This window comes from Elgaria multicarinata, chromosome 9, assembly GCF_023053635.1.
Source record: "Elgaria multicarinata webbii isolate HBS135686 ecotype San Diego chromosome 9, rElgMul1.1.pri, whole genome shotgun sequence".
Lineage (NCBI taxonomy): Eukaryota > Metazoa > Chordata > Lepidosauria > Squamata > Anguidae > Elgaria > Elgaria multicarinata.
The window spans coordinates 53,733,818-53,756,432 of record NC_086179.1 but is presented as its reverse complement, the minus strand read 5'-3'; the positions used below and the strand labels follow the sequence as shown (position 1 = coordinate 53,756,432).

General features: G+C 39.3%; 1 protein-coding gene across 1 annotated transcript in view; it reads left to right on the top strand.

Annotated features, from left to right (window-relative positions):
* The first annotated feature begins 1,667 nt into the window (after positions 1-1,667).
* TBC1D15 (TBC1 domain family member 15) overlaps positions 1,668-22,615 on the top strand; it is a 31,883-nt gene continuing 10,935 nt past the window's right edge. The window contains exons 1-12 of the mRNA XM_063133866.1: positions 1,668-1,776; positions 8,659-8,757; positions 8,979-9,053; positions 10,217-10,355; positions 12,505-12,715; positions 15,608-15,698; positions 16,822-17,019; positions 17,135-17,263; positions 18,729-18,832; positions 19,264-19,358; positions 20,660-20,776; positions 22,177-22,277. Coding sequence (XP_062989936.1) covers positions 1,753-1,776; positions 8,659-8,757; positions 8,979-9,053; positions 10,217-10,355; positions 12,505-12,715; positions 15,608-15,698; positions 16,822-17,019; positions 17,135-17,263; positions 18,729-18,832; positions 19,264-19,358; positions 20,660-20,776; positions 22,177-22,277 — 1,383 coding nt within the window. The 5' untranslated portion in view covers positions 1,668-1,752. The remainder of the gene's footprint in view (positions 1,777-8,658; positions 8,758-8,978; positions 9,054-10,216; positions 10,356-12,504; positions 12,716-15,607; positions 15,699-16,821; positions 17,020-17,134; positions 17,264-18,728; positions 18,833-19,263; positions 19,359-20,659; positions 20,777-22,176; positions 22,278-22,615) is intronic.

Below are 22,615 nucleotides of genomic sequence, written 5' to 3'. Positions count from 1 at the left end.
CTTGAATTCCTTTGAAATGTAAATTTATAATGGACCATATGTTGTAAACATGCTCATATCTCCCTCCCTCCATGCCTCTATGATTATGTTTGCATATAAACAATGAAAACAAGAAAAACATGCAGACTTCCCAAAATGAATTTGCAAACTAGAGATGCACACATCATCAGAGAATCAGAATAGTTGAGCTGTAAGTGGCCTATAAGGGCATCGAGTACATAACCCCCTGCTCAATGCAGGAATCCATATTAAAGCATGCCTGGTAGGTAGCTGTCCAGCTGCATTTTGAATGTCTCTAGTGTGGGAGAGCCCACTACCTCCCTAGGTAGTTGGTTCCATTGCCATACTGCTCTAATGTCCAGGAACTTTTTCCTGATGTCCAGCCGGAATCTGGCTTCCTGTAACTTGAGCCCATTCCATGTCCTGCACTCTGGGATGATCAAGAAGAGATCCTGGCCCTCCTCTGTGACAACCTTTCAAGTTCTTGATGAATGCTATCATGTCTCACCCTCAGTCTTCTCTTTTCAAGGCACTGCAGAGAAAGATGTATCTGTATGAAAAAGGGCAAGCCTGCATTTCAAAGGGAATGCTAGGACTTACTTGTAGGACTTTTTTTCTGTCTAAAAATGTGCACGCACACACACCAGCAATTAAAACACAAATCAATATAAATAAAAGATTTTCATATGAAGGTTAAAAAAAATCACACACACACATATAATCTTTATAAAAAGACAAACACCTAGTTCATCTCATAGTAACATTTGCATAGTATAACTTAGCTGCATTAGTCTAAAGGCAAAAGTCTAACAGACAAGACACAATCCAATAATGTTATGAAATCTAGGCAGCATAAAGGATATTTCTATTTCTGGGGTGGGGTGGGGTGGGTCTAAAAAGCAGTTTTCCGCTTCACCACTAGTTTATTGGTCAGAAACTCACATTGGTGCAGTGATGTGTAGGTGCAGCTGTGTAGGGGAACGTTTCTCAGCCGAAGAGCCGATTTGGCTCCGGGCAAGGATTTGGGGGTGGGGCACTGCTGGTATCCCCCCCCCCTTCTTTTCGCTCTCTCACACACTGAGCCAGCTTCACCGGGCCCTCGCCTTTTCCGTCGGGTGAGTTAAGCCCCAGCGAACTGCTGCCTCAAGGCATCGGGGCGCGCCTTAAAGCAGCGGTTCCTCAAGTGAGCTGGGTTTGCCCGGCCCGCGTCTTTCGCTTTGGGAAAGGTTACGGGGGAGCGAAGCCGAGAGAGCCGCTGTCATAGCAAACCAAGCGAAGGTTAGTATCCAATGTTAGTCCTAAGCGGAGAAGACCTATTGAAATGAATGAGGCTGAAATTAGTCACAGCTAACTTAAGTCCTATTCTTTCAATGGGTCTACTCTATGTGGGACCAACGTTGGACACTCCTCCAAACAGCCTCCTCAAAATCTCCCCTTCAGCGAGCGAGGCACAAAAAGGGCGCGCGGGAAACAGGAACGGCTAAAATCAACCGGCGGCGGTCGAAGCTTGTCACTTTCGCCGCTTCCGCTTTAGGCGGCATTCGTGAGTTTCCGTCAGTGCTCACAGCGCAGAATCCGCTTCTCCTTCCTTTTCAGAGCTTCTGCCCTGGACCGCTACTCTTTTTTTTTTTAAGGTGCGCATGCGTCGAGCTGCCAGGGCCTGTGAGGCGGGGGCGGACCGGGCTGGAGTTGTTGTGAAGCAGCTGGGAACACGTGAAGACAGCAACGTCATCATAAACATTAGTAGCCAACATGGCGGCTCCTGTGGGTGGAAAGGTAAGAGGAAGGGAAGAAAGAAGAGCGTTTTTGACCCGGGAGGCGGGGAAAGGCTCCTTGGAGGGGCTCTGGTAGTGGAGAAGGTCCTTCTCCCATCCCTCCCTCCGGGTACTTTATTGTTGGGGAGCTGTGGAAATGGGGTGGGGAAAGAGGATGACTCAGTGTTGTTCCTGGCTGAGGTGGGACGGTGGCAGGCCTTTGACTGGTGTCACTGGAGGGGTGGCGGCGGCTTGTGGGAACGGATGGGCCGTCTTGTGACCTGGTGCGGCGAGAGACTGAATGCTCGTCCCTCGTGTACTAGTCTCAGACACGTGGGAGTTTCCCCGTTTCCTTGGTTAAGGTGCGAGTTGTAATGCTCGGCATCCGAGGCTGCTGCCTGTGAGGGGCGCGCAAGGTAGGTTTCTTGGAAGAGACCAGCTTCTTATGACAGATTGATTTTTTTAATGGCATAACTGCTATTCATTCGTTTACGATTTTCAATAATTCATCCGGGTTTAGGGTCAGCATTTTACACGTACATCCCTGAATGAATTGGCAGGAGGTGCCCACTGCCCAGCCTATCCTTTTCCTGTTGCTGCTTTCTAATCTCTGGTGCCAGTTATACATAGAGAAGTGCTTTAATGCTTATTAAGGAGACAAAACTCATTTGCATTGTATGATTATAGACCAGCATCCCCAACTTGATACCCTCCAGATGTTTGGACTACAACCCCAGCATTCTTGACCATGCTGTTTGGGGCTGATAGGACTTGAAGTCCAAAACATCTGGAGGGCTCTGAGTTGGGGAAGGCTGTTGCAGACCTTTGTCTCTTACCAGAGCCAGCTACTCTGTTTTAATATTTACTGTCAAAGAATTGTTTGTTATTAAAAAAATGGAGATTAGGGAAGTTAAACATCTGTTTTACTGTAAATTTAAATACACAAACAAGTGGAGCCGTTCAAGTAAGACATCTGTCAAGTGGATGGGAGGGACAGTTCTGATGGGTTTGGCAGTGACAAAATGCATGGCATGACAGGAATGAAAATAGAGTTTTTATAGGGTTATTCTTTCGCCATTGCAGTGTACTTTCCTTTCATAATGGTTGTAAAATAAGTGCTGTAGAGTAATACAGTAGATATTGTGTTTCTACTGGATTACGGTAATTATTTTCCTTTTGGTGCAATCCTATGCATGTTTAGATAGAAAAAAGTTCCTATAACTCCCACCATCCCCCAACTAGCCATGTTGGCTGGGGGTATTGGGAGTTGTAGGACTTTTTTCTGTCTATACATGCATAGGATTGCGCACTACGTTTAGTGTTAAATTTGCAAGATGCTGTGTGGATTAGGGGAGACAACCCTCCGAGTGCTGGAACACAAAAGCACTACAAGCTGGGAGATTATGATGATGTTTATTCCAAGCTTGGAATAAATGACATCACAATCTTCCAACTTCCAGTGCTTTTGTGTTTAGGCACTTGAAGGGTTTCCTCCCCCAGTCTGCATGGTGTTTTAGTGCCTTCCCTCCTTGTTTGTTTGAATTTGCAAGATTGCCATGAAACTTACTCCTGGCTTGGAGAAGTTGTGATCTTAACCTATGTTTTTTTATTATTGATTTATTTAAGGTATTTCTCTACCACGTTTCTGAAACCAATCAAGGTTCTGTTAGCAAATTCAAAAATGAAATAGCTATCAGAAACAATAAAAGTAGCATTAAAAACCACGCTAATGGTTTAAAAAGCCAAGATAAAAGATGCATCTTGACCCACTTCCTGAACTCAAAGGGAGAACTCTACTCTCAGAGACCCCTCACAGCTCCAAAGGGAGTGTGTTCCAGAGTTTGGAATCTATGTTGGTTAGGATTAATTATTCATAAGAGAATAAATGTGAAGGACTCAGTAAACTGAAAATTGCACCAACCTCTGTGTAGGTATGCAATTTGCAAAACATTAGTTTGTGGTCTTTGTTTAAGGCTGTGGTCTTATGTGAAGTTAACCATACCATTGATTTCTTTGAGCTTTGGCATGTATGCAAAGGCTTGTTACACATCTATCAGAAGTTATTCATGCTCTGCTGGCCATTACTATGGCTTGGGTCTGCTGGATGTGAAGTTGGGCTTAATGAACTCAGCCTGCATTCTAATGTCTAACAGATCCAAAATGGTCTAGCTTGGTTTTGAATTGTACCTCAGACTCATTAATATATGAATTTATTTCAAGTTGTGGGATCCAGTCTTAATATAAGAGTATCCCAGCTGGATCAGACCAAACAGCCATGTAGTTTGGCATCCCGTTTTGCACAGTGGCCAACCTCACAGTATGGCATGAAGGCAACAGCCCTCCCCTGCTGTTTGCCTTTCAACAGCTGGCATTTAGTTGCATGCTACCTCTAAACATGAAAGCTCCATTTAGCTGTCATGGAACTAATAGTGCTTTATCAACAAATTTATAGAATACAGGTCTAATTCACCTTTAAAGCCATGTAACCAACTCATCATTAGTAATCTTATGGCAGTAACTTCCATAAACTATTTGTTGTGTGGGGAAGTACTTTCTTTTGTCTGTTCTGAATTTTGTGCTGATCTACTTCATAAGAACATAAAAAGAGCCATGCTGGATCAGACCAAGGTCCATCTAGCCCAGCGCTGTGTTCATACAGTGGCCAACCAGCTGTCAACCAGGGACCCATGAGCAGGATACCGTGCAGTGACACCCTCTCACCCGTGTTCCCCAGCAACTGGGATATATAGGATTACTGCCTCTGATATTGGAGGTAGCTCATAGCCATCATGACTACTTCATTGGATAGCCCCAAGTTTTAGTATTTTGGGAGAGGTATAAAAAAAGTTCTTTCCCTTCACACCTTGCATGTTTTTATAAGCATTTATCATGTCTCCTCTTAAGTTACAATCCTATGAATGTTTAGATAGAGAGAAAAGCTTCCAGTATGACCCAGCCAACATAACTGGCTGGGTCATGCTGGAAGTTGTAGGCCTTTTCTCTCTCTAAACATGTATAGGATTTTGCCCTTAGTCATCTTTTTTCTAAATTAAGAAGCCCCAACACATTAGCCTTTGCTCATGGGAAGCTGCTGAAGACCTTTGATCATTTTGATTGACCTTTCCCAACTTTATGATATATATATATATTTTGATAAGGTGCCCAGAACTGCATACAGCATTCCAAATGTGGCTGCACTATATAAACTAAGATACTGTCTGCTTTATTTTAATTCTATTTCTTAATGATCTCTAGCATAGAACTTACTCTTTACTGCTGCACACTAAGTTGATATTTTTATTGAAACTGCGCTATGTGAAGACATTTTTTTGGAGTTGTGGGCTGATATAGCTATAAATGACAACAGTTCTGTATCTAATCCTTTATAGGCATAATTGTATACATATTTAGGCAGAAAAAGTCCTCCTTCCAGCCAGCCATACTGGGAATTTTAGGACTTTTTTCTATCTAAATATGGATAGGATTGCACCCTTAGTTATATAGCAGATAGATTTCTACAGCTTCTACAATTATCTTTATCCAGGACATGAATAAAGGCAGGATGGCTTTGATGTTTGCTATCATGAACAACAGCACTGGTATACATGTTTGTTGTTACTACAATTCAGCATGAGATAAATATATAACAGGAAAAAGCTGTTTTCCTCAGCCTAGTGAGACAAAGAAAAAACATTGGGTATGCTCTGATTTGGTGCCCCGGTATGAAATTTGTATTTTACTATAATTTTACCTTGTATTTCCTATCCCAGAGTAGGCATACCCTGATGCTTATGTTTCCACACTCAATTATCTTTGCCTGAAAATCTTGCATATGTTTTTTGATTGGTGCCTCTCACTAGAGTCTGCTCTCAGAAATTGAAATAGTCTGCTCCCAGTTTCTTTATCAGTCCTACTAACCAGCTAGCAATAGTTTAAGCTAAAACTTCCAATCTAGGAATTAATTAGTGCTATAATTAGCAACATGTTCTCATCCTGCAGGGACTTGTAGAGTGTACGTACATGAGCAGAGGTATGAGTAACATTAATAAGATCGCTAATCTAATAGATTTCTGTTTAATATTTGGCAATAGTTACAACATAAGTGAAATGGTAAATTTAATAAAAGTTATAACTTCTAACATCTGCCACTTTCATAGAGAGCAATAAAAACAAGATTATTGTGAATGAGCTGCATGCTCATGTATGCAGCCTGTTTGTTCTTGCTTGGCTCCTGCTGCCAGTGGGAGCAGCCAAATGGACCAAGCTTACTGTGTGATCTGAACCCAGGCTCCTGGTTTGTTATGCCCCTTACAACCCAGAATCACAAACCAGGATTTGTTCTTGATTGACAATTTCTGACTTGCGTAGGATAACCAGCAAGCTTTGAATTCTTGATTTAGCCCTTCCTGCTGGTGGGAGGAGCCAAGTAGGAGTGAAGAGATTGCATGTATTAGCATGCAGCTCATTCACATAAGCCCAGAAGGAGTCTTTAGAATATTGGCTTATTATTGTTTGCGAATGAAGTCATTGCATTGAAACTGGATCAGTGCCATGATGCATAAAACTGTTTTATTGCACGAAATCAATGTGATGAAGAGTTTTTGTGTTTGTAGTTTGATTTGTTCTTTAAGTTTTTATCCCACCTTTCTTCCAAGGAACTTGGGATAGCTTGTGCTTATCTTCCCACCTGTTTTATCATCACCCTGTAAATTAAGCTGCTAGTACCTGACCTAAACGAGTTTCATAGCAGAGAAAGGATTTGAACCAGAGTCTCTCTCTAGTCCTAATCTAACACTATCTCAGGGATGGGAAACCTTTGGCCATCTAAAAGTTGTTGGACTACAACTCCAATCATCCCAGAGACTTGGCCATATTGACTGGACCTTATGTGAGATGGAATCTAATGACATCTGAAGGGCACAGGTTCTCTACCTCTGCTCTAACCATTGCACTATCTGGTGATGAAATCCCAACCCTCGTCTATCTTCAAAATTAACAGTACAGTAATATCTTCATTAGGACCAACTGCCAAGTCACATATTTGTAATAAAAAAGCTTTTTAATTCTTTAAAACTCTTCTTAGGTTGAATGTTAAGCAAAGAAAGAGGGATGATAGGGGAGAGAAATTTGGAGGTGTTTTGTTTTGGAGGTTTTTCTTTATTGTGTCATTGATATTTTTGTATTTATTTATTCAGCACAGGATCACTCGCATTTAGTTTGTGCTTTAGGATTTTGAACCAGTTTGCTCTTTTCAAATTTTACCCTTTCTTTCTTTGCCACTTACGTATTCTCAGTCAAAATTCATTTGCATTTTCCTTAATACCCCACCACCCCTGGCAAATCATCATTAGTTGTAAGTGGCCTAGTTTGTACATAATGCTGAACTGTGATTTTGTGTTGCATGTCCAAGCAGGACTGAGCCTTGGTTTCATGCATATTCACCTTACCCATGGTGTGGCAGATCTGATGTAATAAGAAAGACTGTTTTTAAACTAATCAGACTTTCTAATTACATCTGAACTAGGGGAACTCTTATTTAAACTATGGTTTGGTAACAAGCCATGATTATAAAGCACGGTTTAATTTTTTCTTGCTTGAATGAGCTGTAGTTTAAAACTAAACATAGTTTCCTTGGGTTTGTACATAACGAGAAACTGGTTTGTTTAGAAGTTGAGGCTTTTGATCTTGTAGCTGCACTGGAAGAAGGGGGTGAGGAGTGCCTGAGCCTTTTAGCTGTTCATGCATTATTTATTTATTTATTTATTGAAACCTTTTAACTCGTCTTTCAAAAACATAAACATACATACATACAAACACACATACTCAGGTGTTAACGATTTTAAGCACCAAATGCAGACTGGAATAAATGTGACTTCAGAGGGTTTTTCTTTTTTAAAAAGCCAGCAATTATGAGCTCATATGTAATCTCCGTAGTTTAGGGAGCTCCAAAGGTATGGAACCACCACTGAGAGAAACGCATTCCTGGTACCTGCCATCATGCTGGTGGGCCATTAAGGAATAGGACTTCTGATCCTGCCCTTAATGCTTGAGCAGCTCCTACTGGATGTTATCCTTCAGATAATCTGATCCCAAACCATTTAGGGCTTTAAAGTCCAAACCTGCACCTTGAATTGTGTGTTAATAACCTTGACTTCAGTGTGATGATAAGTCATCCTCCCCTGTTGTCTGGCATGGTTGCAAGGAGGGAATCAGCAGCTTCTGCTTCTATTCTAGATTAACTGCAATCTAGTGTTATTTCGAAAACTTAAAACTGTGGTTAACCTCAAGCATGGTTAGTGGAAATAAGCAAGTTCTGAAAAGGTTTGAAATTGGTTTGTTTCTTCTAGCCATAATTAAGATTAACCACAGTTTGTTGGGCTTGGGCTACATGGCAAGCTTCTTTTACTTAATATAAAATGGAAGCAAAAGCTTCTGAACTCCTGGTAGTTGCGTATGCACACCCAAGGCTTATGGTGGCTCATTCTCATCACACTAAACTATGGTTTTTGTGTAACATCCAAATGCAGCTTTTGTCTGCCCCCTTTCCATATTGGTTTTTCCTATTATGAAGGTAATCAAGACTGACTTGGTTGATGATACTTTAATATTTTGATACTTATTATGCCATATCTGAACACTGGTTCTAACACCTACTGCAGAATTGCAGTCCTGTTTATTTTCCCAGTTGGACCAGCATATCAGTATAACCTCTTCTTACAGAAACCCTATCCAGTTTGTTACATGATTGTGTCACATGCTGTCAGGGGCAGATCTGGTCATCCTGTTTTAAGAGTCCAGGTTGGATTACAGCAATTGGTCCTGTCCCCAGGAGCAATTCAGGATATCAAAAATACTCTTATGAAATAACTGTCCTCATTCTTTTTTAAAAACATTTTTATTCTAGGTTGTATATGAACAAGAAGGGGTTTTCATTCACTCCTCCAGTGGAAACAATGATGATCAGGATTCTTTACTCTCCGGGACGCTGCGAGTCATAGAAAAGGTGTTTAATCAAAATTTTGGTGTCTGCCTATTGTCTGTAATTCGTCTTCCATGTTTTCTGTCAATTTACCTTCTCCTTGCCCATTTCACAATGATAATGTCTTGAAAATATACTTCATGTGTCTGTATAGGAAATGAAGTTCATTATTTTTGTAAATAGAAAACAGTATAATCTTAATGACATTATTGAGTTGTATTTGAATAATTATGTATGTGTTGTAGGATACTGAAGTGGTGGTAGATTGGAGACCACTGGATGATTCATTAGACTCTTCTAATATACTATATGCTAGAAAGGTATGTTGTTTACTTGCAGCAATCCTTCTTAAAGTTTGGAAGTTTGCTTTAAAAAAGCAAAATAAAACCTGAGATTCTCAGAAACCATTTCTGCTCTTGCATGGTAAATTAGCATAAAGGCATAACTGTACCATTTAACTGTTGGGTACAGGATCTACAGATCTATGGAATGAAGTTCCTTTCTGTTATCATATGCTATTGGTATAGACAAATGAGTGTCTTGGCTGAAATCCATCCATTGCAAATGTAAATGCAAAGAGGACTGTGAAGAAGGGATGAACGGTTTATTTGGCTCAGAGGGCCTTAGTAGGGAACATTAGTAATGATGAAAGGTTGGCTGTGCCCTTTGAAGTGATTTTTTTTCACTTTCTAGTATAAAATCTTGCATAGTTCTCTGCATGTTTTATAGATAGTAATCAATGGGAGGCATTCCCACTGATGGCATAAATTAATTTTTTTACTGCAAGCAAAAACATCAATTTCCTTGAATAAGGAATCTCCCTCCCAATCATCAGGGTGGTTACATAAGACGGTTCTTGTTGCTTTAAGAACTTAATTTAATAGGGCTTGTGTGTTTTGAATTTTTATGGTGCTGTGCTATGAAACTGCAGGAATGTCTTCTTCTCCCATAGCTCTAAGCTTACAGAAAAACTAGTATTCAGCTTCCATGGGTTAGGCTTGTATGAACAACATATAGCAGGATAATAAAAGCACATTAGTCTTTTCCCTTCTACTTTGACCTCTAAAGTTGGAAATGGGGGGCAGAGGGGAAAAGCCTGCAGTGACAGGGAAAACAGGGTGGGGCCCATAATTGGCAGTTGGATAGAGTTGGGAAAGGGCTAATGGGCTAAATAAGTGCAGAACTGAATATTACTATCTCTGAGTTATTTGTAAGGTCTACTGTGTCTTGTTTTTTGTTTGAAACTAAAATGCTGTTTGTTCTGAGTGGAGACATAAATCCAAATTTTCTTGCTCTTTGATCGTTATTTTTTCCAAAGGATGTTAGTGTTCTGCACACTCTGTCTTTTAGTTTCAATTGGTTTTGACAAAAGGTGTGATGTTTCTTAAACAAGATCACTTTGTAGTTATGGAAAGTAAAAAATGGCTTTTGTAACTAGTTGAAAGAAAAACTGCTGTTGATGTTGTTTTGATATCTTATTTAGGATTCCAGTTCTGTTGTTGAGTGGGTGCAGACTCCTAAAGAAAAGATTCCACGAGGGCCAGAACATACAAACAGTTACGAGGCAGAATGGGATATGGTCAACACAGTCTCTTTTAAAAAGAAACCACATTCAAATGGAGGTACGTGACAAATATTGTGTATTACAATATTTCAGTGGCATTATAGTTGGTCCACTCCAGTGAGGGATGATCCCAAGTGCAGAGGTTTCTACATGTGGAAGAGATGCCCAGAATTGTATATGTGGTTTCCTTTTTATTTGTAAAACAATAGGAAGGCTGCATATCTGCTTCTATTCTTGCAAAAGTTTCCTCAGTGCTGATTATCTGTCATTAGTGGAGAACTGGGCTCTGAGTCTGAATGGGGGTAAATATAGCTGGGTTTGGATGATCAATGGGGGTAACAAAGCAGCATTGGTTGTTGGTCCTGTATGTGCTGGTCATGTGACCAGGATTACCCTAATTACTAGGTTGTATACCATGTCATCCAGCCTAGTGTGTGGCATGGGTGTAGTGACTTTTCACCTACCCTACAGCTCCTGCCGCAAGCCATCAGTTGTAGGGTGGGTGAAAAGTCACTATACCCATGCTGGGATTGGAGGACATGGCAACCCACCATGTGGTATGGGTAATCCCAGTCACACGACTGGCAACATGTGGAGAAAAGACTGACATTATGTTGTTTCCCCCACTGATTGTCTGGACCCATCCAGAGAGAGAAATTTTGTGTGTGTGTGTTTACGTGTGCAGTATTTAAACCCATGAAAATGGGTTGTTAGAATTTAGGTGGCTTTTTCTTTTACTTGCCCACCATTAGGGAAACATTGTGTTAGCTCAACATAATGGACTTGATCAAGTTGAATGCAGACACAAACTGATTGTGGAGAAGTTTCTGTAGACTCAGTAGTGCACAAGGGGTGGGGATGAAAATCTAGATTCAACTGGATGATGCCCAACATTCAAGGAAATTAATGATTTACTCACAATAGTAATTGTTCATTTTATTTCCTTAATAGGATTGTTAAGAATTAAAATTATCACTTGTAGAAATTTCCAGCAGTGTATGTATTTACGAGTTATTTTGAGTTCTGCAAAGGATATGTATATTAATGCAGAATATTGGAGTTGAATTCTTTGGAGCAAACACAAGAACTAGATGGTTTGACTGGGTTCGCGCATCATGATAAGCCACGATGGTTTATTTTTCTAAATAAGCCATGATGGTTTATCATGTCATCTGTGAGCAGTTTCCCCAACCACGGTTGCCTGTTTAGCCAAAATTAAGCCATTCTGATAAATCATGTTCTGCAGTGAGGTTTATTTAAACCTTTGTGTGGGGGCAAACAGTAGTTTATTTTCAAAATAAGCTAATATGAGAAGCTTATAAACCATCATGGCTTAAAGTGACGTGCGAACCTGCCCTTTATAAAAAGAAAATTGTTAAAATATGTTAATATTTATGCTGCTTTTGTAGTTTGCTGCTCTTCTAGGACAAGCAACAATTGCCCCTGGGTTATGGTTAATACAATTGTGGTTAGCTGTGCCTACCATTCACTGATCATGATTTCTCTAAAAGAGCATCCAAGGCATGTGTACAGTTGCTCTCATGAGCCAGTTGCATATCTGGCTTGGTTTTATTGTCTTTAAATCTCAAAGTAGTAGAAAGCTCTTAATGCTAGAAGAGGATAAACAGAATAGTGTGCTGGTTAACACTTTTAGGAGATCGGAGGGTGTGTGTGTATGTGTGTGAAGAAGCCATGTTGGCAAATGAAATGAACAATGGGCAGTATTCCCCTAAATAATTTCTGGATGCTCATGTCATAATACAAAATAAATACTGCGGGTATGCATTTACTAATTACAGTACTTTGACAGGATATTCTATTTGTGTAAGTGCACCGGATAGCTGATGCTCTCCTAGCTGTTGGTTGGAAAGGAAGGAAATGAGTACATATAAGTCGCCTTTTACTGTCAGACCATTGCTCCACCTAGTGCCAGTTGACTAGACTATGATTCTCCCAAGTCTTGGGCAGAGCCCTTCATATTTTACCCAGCGATTGGACTTGCGACTTTCTGAATGTACATCAACGCTTTCTCAATCGGGAATCGAGGGTGAAGAGGATCTATTGGAAATTAACAATTGGATGCAGTTTGTGCTGACTTAATGCTATGTACACTTACTCTCAGAAATACTGTTGATATTTTTCTGTGCTGTACATTACACATCGATTTAAACCTACGAAGCAAAAATATTATTTTTCTTCCTCTTCAGATGCAACTGTTCGTACAAATGGAGAGAGCAAGTGGTCCTTCCTGTTTTGTTTAACAGATTTGAAGTCCATTAAGCAAAACAAAGAAGGAATGGGATGGTCCTATTTGGTGTTCTGCTTAAAGGATGATGTTGTCCTCCCAGCTCTTCACTTCCATCATGGAGACAGCAGCTTATTGATTCAGTCACTGAAAAAATATGTGGTGCTCTGTGAGTAAGTATTCTTAGTGAAGATTCCTGAAGAAAAAAAAATCAATTATTTGTATAGTCGGTATATCAGCCACAAGGAGTTGAATAACTTTTAAAAAAACTGGCCAGTAATTAAATTCTGTTTCTATTAATACTTAACCTCAGTAGGCTCAATAATTCATACTTGTTATATATTTTTTAAAAATACTAAACTTCGTTATCAAGTGCGGTCTTTTGTAATATTACTGGAAGATGCTACTTAATTGATCTAAAGTCCAGAAATTGAAGGTAAGGAGAGAGAACACTTACAGTGTTCTGAAGAACACTTACATTGGGCCACTTCCCACAATCAAACATGCCATGGTGACTTAAATAAGCCGCAGTGGTTCGTTTTAAACCCTGCCATAGACCATTGGTTATTTGTTTCCCCCTCAAACAAGCCATGCTGCTTGGGTTTGGATGATATGACAAGCCGTGTTTGGATGAGTAATTAGGGAAATGGTGCCTGGCATGTGCCAGGGATTAACACACACCTGTTTGATCCTGTGAACTGGGTCATTGATATGATTGGACCATTCATATGTAGATGAACTCAGCTGATAGCCATAGCCTCATAGTATAGCAAGAAGGATAACAGTGAACATGGGAGAAAAGGAATGCTGGAGTAAGAATCTCTTCTGTTACTGAATTCTCCTGCCCCTACTAGCTGTCTGCAGTAGTAAGCAGATGCAGAATAGAGAACCCCACACCCAGGTTTCAGGTATTTTTTCCCCAATAGCCATAGCTGGCAGCAAAGCTAGAAGGAGATCAGAATACAGCACAGCTCTTCACTTCCAAGAATGGCAATTCAGTTGCGGGACTCTACTTGAGGTGACAGTGGTCCAGCTTTTGTAAACAAAACATGCTGTAGCCTAGCTACAGTTATCCATGCTCTGATAATCTCTCGTTTGGATTACTGCAATGCATTATATGTGGGGCTGCCTTTGAAAACGGTCTGGAAACTTCAGCTGGTACAAAACAGGGCAGCCCGACTACTAACAGGGATTGGCTGGCGAGACCACATCACGCCAGTCCTTCTACAACTTCATTGGCTGACAGTCCAGGTCTGGGCCCGATTCAAAGTGCTGGTACTAACATTCAAAGCCAGGTTTGGGGCCAGGTTATTTGAAGGAATGCATCCTCCCATATGTGCCTGCCTGGACCTTAAGATCATCCACAGGGGTCCTTCTTCGTGAGCCCCTGCCAAGGGAAGTGAGGCAGAAGGCTACCAGGAGGAGGGCTTTCTCGGCTGCGGCATCCCGGCTGAGGAACGAGTTCCCCAGAGAGGTTCTCTTGGCGCCTACAGTGTACTCCTTCCATAGCCAGCTTATTTTGTCAGTATTTTAACACCTAATTTAACTTAAATTTAAGCTTTGCTGTTTTAATTCCATATTTTAACCTATATCAATTTTTGGTGTGTGGTTTTATCCTGGTTGTGCTTTTTATATTGTATTTTGTATTTGTGTTTTTAGATTTTTGGTTGTTTTTATGCTCTTCATGATTTTAATTTTTGTGAACCGCCCAGAGAGCTTTGGCTATTGGGCGGTATAAAAATGTAATAAATAAATAAATAAAATAAAATGCTTATTCTGAAAAATGCGTATATGGTTACAGAGACAACTTGATATCTATAGCTGTGTTAAGGGCCTTGTGTCTGACTAACATTGTGCATACGACTAGGCCTTCAAACACTCTTGCACGCTGGGTCTGTCTCCTGCTCACCCTTTTCCTGGCTTCATAGCCTCTTCAGAGATTTTCCTCTAGTGATCCTCATCTTGGATCAAATAGGTAATCCGGATAACAAGAAAGATTATAGTCTCCAAATGAAATCAGTCTGTTTAAAATTATTTATAGGATAGAATCCCTAGAAATAGAAAATCAAACTATGGCACACACTAAAACTAAGATTACAGTAGTGCCTGGCCCACGGCCTGATGATCAATGGTGAGGAGGGAGGTTCTGAAGTTGACTGAACAAATATTAACACAGGCTAGCTTGGCTGTCAACATTAGTTTGCATCTTGTATCTAGTCCTTGACCATGAACTACTCTAAAGATGTACCCTTGAGTGAATAGGCGTTTTCTAGTTAGCACTCAGTCTATTACAAGCTCTTAATAGTTTTTAGTTGCTAGTACCAAATTAGTAGTTTGAAGTAGACGAGAGAGAATTTTTTAAAGGAATTATTTCTTTTGAAAGACTGAATTCAGTTTAATTATTTTGGCGCAATCCATATTTCCATGGTAATGATATTAGAAATATCTGCTCTGAGCAAGTTGAGTAATGTTCATTTATTGTGGATATTACCCAATCCGAGTTTAATTAAAATGGAACTATCTTAAGGGTTTTTTTATATGTGTGTTTTCGTTCTAGTGCGTTAGCTAAATGTGACACAACGCGAACCTTTGCTTCCTGTGCTGTATTAGCAAGGCCTACTTTGGTTTATTAACAGCCTTGTCATTGGGACGGATTATATAGCCTCTTCTGACTTCAAGATGCAATCTCTTGCTGAATTTCATATCCTCTGGTACAAATGCTGCATCCTTTCATGATAGTATTGGAAAGCGATAGCATTTATTAAAAGTCTTATCTAGAGCTTTAATAATAGGTAGTAGGTGTTCTACGTAACAATACACAAAAGTAATCATGTTTTTGTTTCAGAAACCAGTAATAGTGAATTCAATCAACTAATTTCCTGAATAGCTAGGGTTGATAATCACTTTCAACTTTCTAACTAGTGTAGGTGCATGTGTGTGTGTGCTTATAGATGTGTACATCTTAAATCGTTGCACGATGAATTTTGTTTTGTAGCAGTTTTGCTTTCTCAAATGTAATGGCTTTATTGTCGCATTGCCCCCAAATGATTTTTTTTTGTTCCCAGATCTCCACATGATAAAAGGATTCTGAACTGTCAGAGCATTCCACAGTCCTTTGAAAATCTCCTTGATGAACCAACATATGGTCTAATACAGGTTTGTGTGACTTGTATTTGTTATACTTTTTAAGTTTATGATTCAGGATATTAACATGCCCATTGCTTGGAAGCAATTACATTCCTACAAAGTTGGTAAATGCATGTATATGTGTGTAAGTGTCTTCTGTATAAAATGAAATATTTACAGCTTTGCAATTAGTTTGTGGTGTCTAAACATGTTGAATGGAGGTTGGTATTTTCCAAGTAATAAAAGTAATATACTTTACCACTGTCTTGCACAAATTTTATCACTTCTTCTGGATCTTCTCTGTAAAGTATTGTAGGGTCCTACCCTCTTCGCATTCACCCTCCCTGTGTTCAGTGCAGTGGTGAAGACAGTGGATGAGATAATGCAAAGATCTGGCATTATTTCTCTTTGCAGTTAGACCAAGGCTTCTGTGCTCTAGGTTCTCATGCCGGTCTGGCTTCAATGAAGGGCCTGGTTTCTGATGAGTCAACTGAAAATTAATCTGGGAAAAAACAAGCTAATGAAGGCTGGCAGGTATCCACGTTACTGGGGTTCAACCTCCCCAAGGCATTAAAATGCACAGACCGGGAGTATTCTTCTGCTGTGTTTCTTCCAGCCCCATCTGGTGACAGAAGCTATCCATTCTACTGAAGTTGTATTTTACAGATTCCTATCGCCCAGAGGTGGAGAAGCTTTTTTAGTCCGAGAGCCAGACTACCATCTTGGAAACCTTTCAGGGGCTACATGGCAGCAGTGGGTGTGGCCAGGAACCAAAGTGGGCATGATCACCACTCTTTCACTCTTCCCAGATTTCCTTCCTCAGCTGATTCATGCAGTTGAGAAGTATGGGGGCCATTTTCAGTTGAAAAGGCAGCGAGCCATTTTCATCCTCATCGTGGGGTGCTGGGCAGGGAAGTTTAAACCTTCCTGTCCAATGTGCCCCGTTGGACAGGGCAATTTAAACACTTACCTCTTATCGCCAATCAGCTGTTGATCAGCAATAAGAGCTTCTTTTGGGGACAATGTAAATCACTTACTACTCTTGGGATTTTTTTTATTGTTTATAAGAACACAGGTCACATGATCAACACTTTTAAATGTTTACAAACTTACATGAGCCATTCTTAAACATTTACTCTGATGTTGTTCCTAGAAATTGAAAAAGGATCCTTACACAGCAACAATGGGAGGATTTTCCAAAGTGACCAACTATATTTTTGATAGTTTACGAGGAAGTGATGTGACAGCTCAGCAACGGCCTCCATCAGAAATGGCAGATTTCATTAGTGATGCTATTCCAGGATTAAAAATAAATCAACAGGAAGAACCAGGATTTGAAGTAATTACACGTGTGAGTGTTGGCTCTTTCAGTTCTTGGAAGCTTAGATAACAAGACATTCATCTGTGGCTGGTTTTAAAATTAGTGCCTTGGCAATAATGTAACATCTTCTTGGTGTATATTTTAGATTGATCTAGGAAAGCGACCTGAAGTTCACAGAAGGCAGCCAGTGTCAGTTGAAGAATGGACCAAGAGCATGGATTCTGAAGGAAGAATCTTAAATGCTGACTCAATGAAGCAAATGATATTCAAAGGGGTAATATCTTAGGAATTCTCTTTAAAAATACTGTTTGACTTCTCAGTGTTAGGATTGTGGCCTCCAACTAATATTTACAAGTTTGGTCATCCCTCCAGAACTTTGGACGAAATTAAAAATCAGGCTGGTAGCAGTGCTGTAGCTTAATATAAACCATTTAAAGTTGTTGTTTTTGAGCCCAGTTATTCTGGCCTCAACCTCACCATGAGACAATTTCAGCTAATCATGCTGTTTCTGGTAACTCAGTAATATTGCAAATTGCTGTCCTTGGTTGCCTGATACGAAATCAGTTGTACAGAGAGAGAGAGGTCTAGGGATAACTGTCCCTCAGACTGAACATTACAGAGAAATACATGCAGCAGATAAAAAATGGAATTCTGCAGTCCCTTAGGAGAGATATTAGTAGAATGTGCCAGCCTGACTACAAAGTTTAAGTGAAGTCCAACAGGGCTTTATGCCTAGTTCTTAATCCATAACCATTTATAGAAAAGAGCTGCCTTGAGGAATTTTGTAAAGTGTGCTGGATATGAACAAAGTATAGGTTAAGAGAATTCCTGAACAAGTTTGTAGGAACATAGGAAGTTGCTTTATACTGAGTCAGACCATTGGTACATCTAGCCCAGTAGTCATGCTGACTGGCAGCGGCTCTCCAGGATTTCAGGCAGGAACTTTTCCAGCCCTGCCTGGAGATTCTGGGGATTGAACCTGGGATCTTCTGAATGTATTCTACCATTGAGATACAGACCCTCCTCTATTGTTCAGCTGACTAGTAACAGCTAGCTTCACAATACCACTTGGATGTTTGCATTATCTTGGTTTTTTTCTAGATGAGCAAAGGCAAATAGGGCTTCTTTCCTACTTGGTAACAGTTACTTGTTGTATTAAGTTTTGGCTTCGCCATAAACATAGAGGTTTTAATTGAACCTGAATAACGTATTCTGGTTTATCTTTAAATAAACTTTAAATTTAAACTGTTGCTCTGAATTATCATCATTATTTTTATAGTACATAAACTAAATGCTTTAGAGAAATTTAGAAAAGACCTGTCACTTCCAAAAGGCTTGCAATCTAAGTATTGATAAGATGTGAGTGGGAGGGTGGCAGGGGCTTTAGAAAGGAAGACAATATAGAAATATCTGTAACATATGAAGCTCCAAACTTCTAGTTTTTACTCTATGTTTATAAAAAGCATGCTGAAAAATATTAAGGTAGGAAAACCAAGGTACAAGTCTAGGTCTTAATGAGTATTCTAAAGTGAAGTTGAAAAAACTAGGTAGCCTTCACAGCAGGAGAAAGCAAATAATCATCACCCCACAAGAGATGACCAAAAGAAGTTAAACAAAAAGAAAGAAAATAACGGAAGCTAAGGCTACCTACCATAGAACTACTTTCTTCCCTCGATCCCAATGTTGTTGTTACATAAAAAGTGCTTGATGTTGATTTTATTGTGTTCTTTTTTCTTTAGGGGCTTTGTCATGCTTTGAGGAAGGAAGTGTGGAAATTTCTTTTGGGCTATTATCCTTGGCACAGTACTAGGGAAGAGAGAACAAATGTGCAGAAAAGGAAAATGTAAGTACAGGCACTTTAGTGTTGTAAAGTATGAGTACGTACAGATATTTGACATGATATCAAGTACCCTTTGTGTATTTGCAAAACAGCTGTTTGATGTTATCATCACTAGATGGTTAGCTTATATTAGACAGTCTACAAGGTTAATACAGGCTGAAGACTAATGGCGTGCCACAGTTGTGCCCATTCAAGGGGATCTTCCTTCTCCATCCCCTGCTCCACCTAAACACATACAATGCAACAGCTGTTACATACTAAAAGTGTTTTGTATACCCACTTGTCCTATCTCGCATGGGCTCAGTCTGCATGTTATTTCTGCTCAAAGTACCAAGTAGCTCTTGATAAGCATGTTATTTATTACAGCACCTTTTGCTGCTTTCTTTTAAGTTATAAACTTATCACGGCTCCTAACTAATGCCTTTTTTCTTCAGAGATGAATATTTCAGGATGAAGCTTCAGTGGAAATCTGTCAGTGAAGAACAAGAAAAAAGAAACTATCGATTAAGGGACTACAGAAGTCTTATAGGTAATTTTAAGAAGCATAGAATGCAAGATATGCATTGGAGATAAATGTTAAAATCTTCAAAATTGAGATGACTTGGTCATCAGGGTCAGTATTTTCTTTCTTCCCCCACCTCCACTTTCATTGTACCCAGAAGACAAAAACAATTTTTAAAGGGATTAATAATCCTTACAAAAGAGTAAAATACTATAATGGGCTTCCAACTCTGTTTATAAATCCTCTTGTAATGGCATGACACAGTTCTTTCAGTATGCTTAAGTAAATTGTGTTTTTTTGCTCTGGAATCTTGAAACATTGTAGGCAAATGTATAAGAAAAATATGAAACATCTTAGCCAGTGGGATTTGTAGTGAAGGAGAAGCAGAGTGGGATGAGGCATCTAACCCTTTCTCTGCATGTAGTTTTTCTGCTCTAAACACTTTTTCTCTCCGTGGTTTCAAACACATTTTGCTTAAAAGAGAGGCCAAAGTAAACTGACTTGGAAGTGTGTTTTGGAGCTTAAAAATAGTTAGTGTCCTTGCTTTTGCCATTTAAATTGTTCTAATACTGGCCTCTGCTAAATGGGATTTTATTTTTAGCCTTTTAATACAATCAGAAATGCAATAGATAATGTCAAAGTCAAGTGTAGCTGGGACAACTAAAGTTTATCTTCCCCATGCTTTTTTTTAAAAAATAAGAACGATCTATTTTAATCAGATGCTGGTAGTGGCAACTATGTGGCATATTGAAGCAACATAAAACTGTGCAACTTAGGTTGGAGATGGAGTAAAGAAACTAAGCTTGGTAATGATTAAAGAAACATGACAAGATGGAATTTCCTAATAATGCCATCTCATGCTAAACCAAGCAATTAAAACTTCAACAAAATCCCTTTAATTTAGGCTTGATTGCCTATCAGCTTCACCATTAAATTTAAAGCAACAACATATATCTAGTAAATTTGAGTGACATTTTACATTTAATATATCTGAAATAGACTCCAATGTGTTTTAATTCAATGAAAATGTTTTACATTTTAATCATGAGGTTTCTATAAAAATGTATAATGTTTAGAAAGTGCTTGAAAATCTTCTTATAAGAAATCATCTTATTTGAGGCAGGAAGAATTTTATTCCCTTTAAATACTCTTAAAAGCTTTAATGCATTTTAAATGACATCCTAGGAATTCAGTTGTCTTACTAGACACTTCAAAGCTCAGCACAGTGTTTGAGAAATTGGAAACCTAAGGAGCATTCTGAATTTTTTAGATATAGGCTTAGCAGAAGCTGTTTTGAAAATGCATTAAATCTGTGTGCTGTTTTTCAGAAAAAGATGTAAACAGAACAGATCGAACAAACAAGTTTTATGAAGGCCAAGATAATCCTGGGTTGATCTTACTTCATGACATTTTGATGACTTATTGCATGTATGACTTTGACTTGGGTAAGTAGGTCTCTCTAGGGTTATTTCTTAAAATTAGTTTTCAGAGAATGTCTGATGTATTCAGTCTTAAAAGTACTGAATTCTGAAATCAGCATACTAGTACTTGATGAATTTTTTGTGTATCTTAAGTTAACTGTTGGGGACAAGTGAGAGCTGCAACAAAGCTGGACATCCCCACCCCCAGAAGCCTTCCTTTGCTGTGCTGTATAGTGTTAGAGGTACTAGACTAGATAGGCGTTTGGTCTGATCCAGCATGTCTCATCTTAAATTATGTTCTTACTAGGTTTCATTGAGATGTTAAAACTATGTTGTGTACCGCCCAGAGAGCTTCGGCTATTGGGCGGTATAAAAATGTAATAAATAAATAAATAAATAAATAAATATGTCTGGGCTGTACCACTTCAGACTACCAGTAGGGGGCTCATGATGAATTTTTCAATTTTATGTCTATCTATAGATGGATATATAGAGAAAAATAAAAATGGCTCCCCATAGAAAATGGGCATGTCTGCAAGAAGGATTGTAGCCTATCCTTCTTCCTAGATGTGATTTTCTCTATTTATTGTCATTACTGTGCACTATAGAAATACTTACATATGAAGACAGACTGTTATATGAGCACCTGTCAGTGGTAGTACTACTCAGACACAGGTTTATCGTCTGAGTGAAAAGTAGACAAAACATTGTTGTGAACCTGTGCCTTTCTGCCACAATGTTATTTGTGTGCCTTTTGTCCCATTCTCCTTGCTGCTGCTGCTGTTTTACTTGTTGGATCTATGGTGTGACCACACTTGGAATACTGTGTACAGTTCTGGTCACTGCACCTCAAAAAGGATATTATAGACGGGAAAAGGGCAGCCATAATCAAGGGCCTGGAGTGACTCTCTTATGAGGAGTTGTTTTATCTACTCAAATGCTAAGATTCAAAGGCACTCATCCTCTAAGTCTGAAAGAAGGAAGAGAAACAAATTCCTCTTACAGACTAGCAGCTTTGCCTGTTATATGTTTGAGAGTGTCTGTTCTCTTCTATGCTTTTAAAAACATGGAAGTGAATTTCACTGAAACAGTAGCATATAGTTACACCTGAATGTGCAGACCTGTTGCAGGAGTGCATTCTATAGTTTAGGGTTCCTCTTGTTCTTCAATTGGGATCAGAACCAAACTCAGACTTCAAGAGTACGGCCCCATTCACTGACTTTGTCCAGGCCACAGGGTTCTCAGTGGGGATCATGTGGTCCCCCACTCGAAAACAGTTCTCCACCCCTGCTTATGGTTTTGATCTTAAATATGAAACCTGGCACCTCAGGAAGGGGGAGACTAAATCATCAGTTATTTTTAAAGCTTTGATATGAAGTTTACAATTACCCTATTAAGCAGTTTTCCATTTCTTTTTATTTAAGGCTATGTTCAGGGAATGAGTGACTTACTTTCTCCTATTTTATATGTGATGGAGAATGAAGTGGATGCTTTTTGGTGCTTTGCATTGTACATGGATCAAATGGTAAATATTTTCATTTGTAGTCGTATTGTTATTTTAAGTTACTGTTTGTGTACATTTCTTACTTTGCTGTCTCTTTTTGTTTAACGCTAAATGTGATGGGCAATTTTAGTAGTGTTACTCATGTAGAGTATAAGAAGATACCCACCCAGAAAATGTATGTTTAATAATTGCAAAGGTAACTGAAGAAAGTAGTAGTGAGGATATTCTGAACTTTACCCATTGTAGTCACAATAGAAGGTATCTTCTAAAGTAAGCTGTACACATAATTAAAATGGGCTGTGGATTCTTGTGTGTCAGGATGTTTTCATCTATCGTTCAGCAAGTTGTATCTGCCGGTA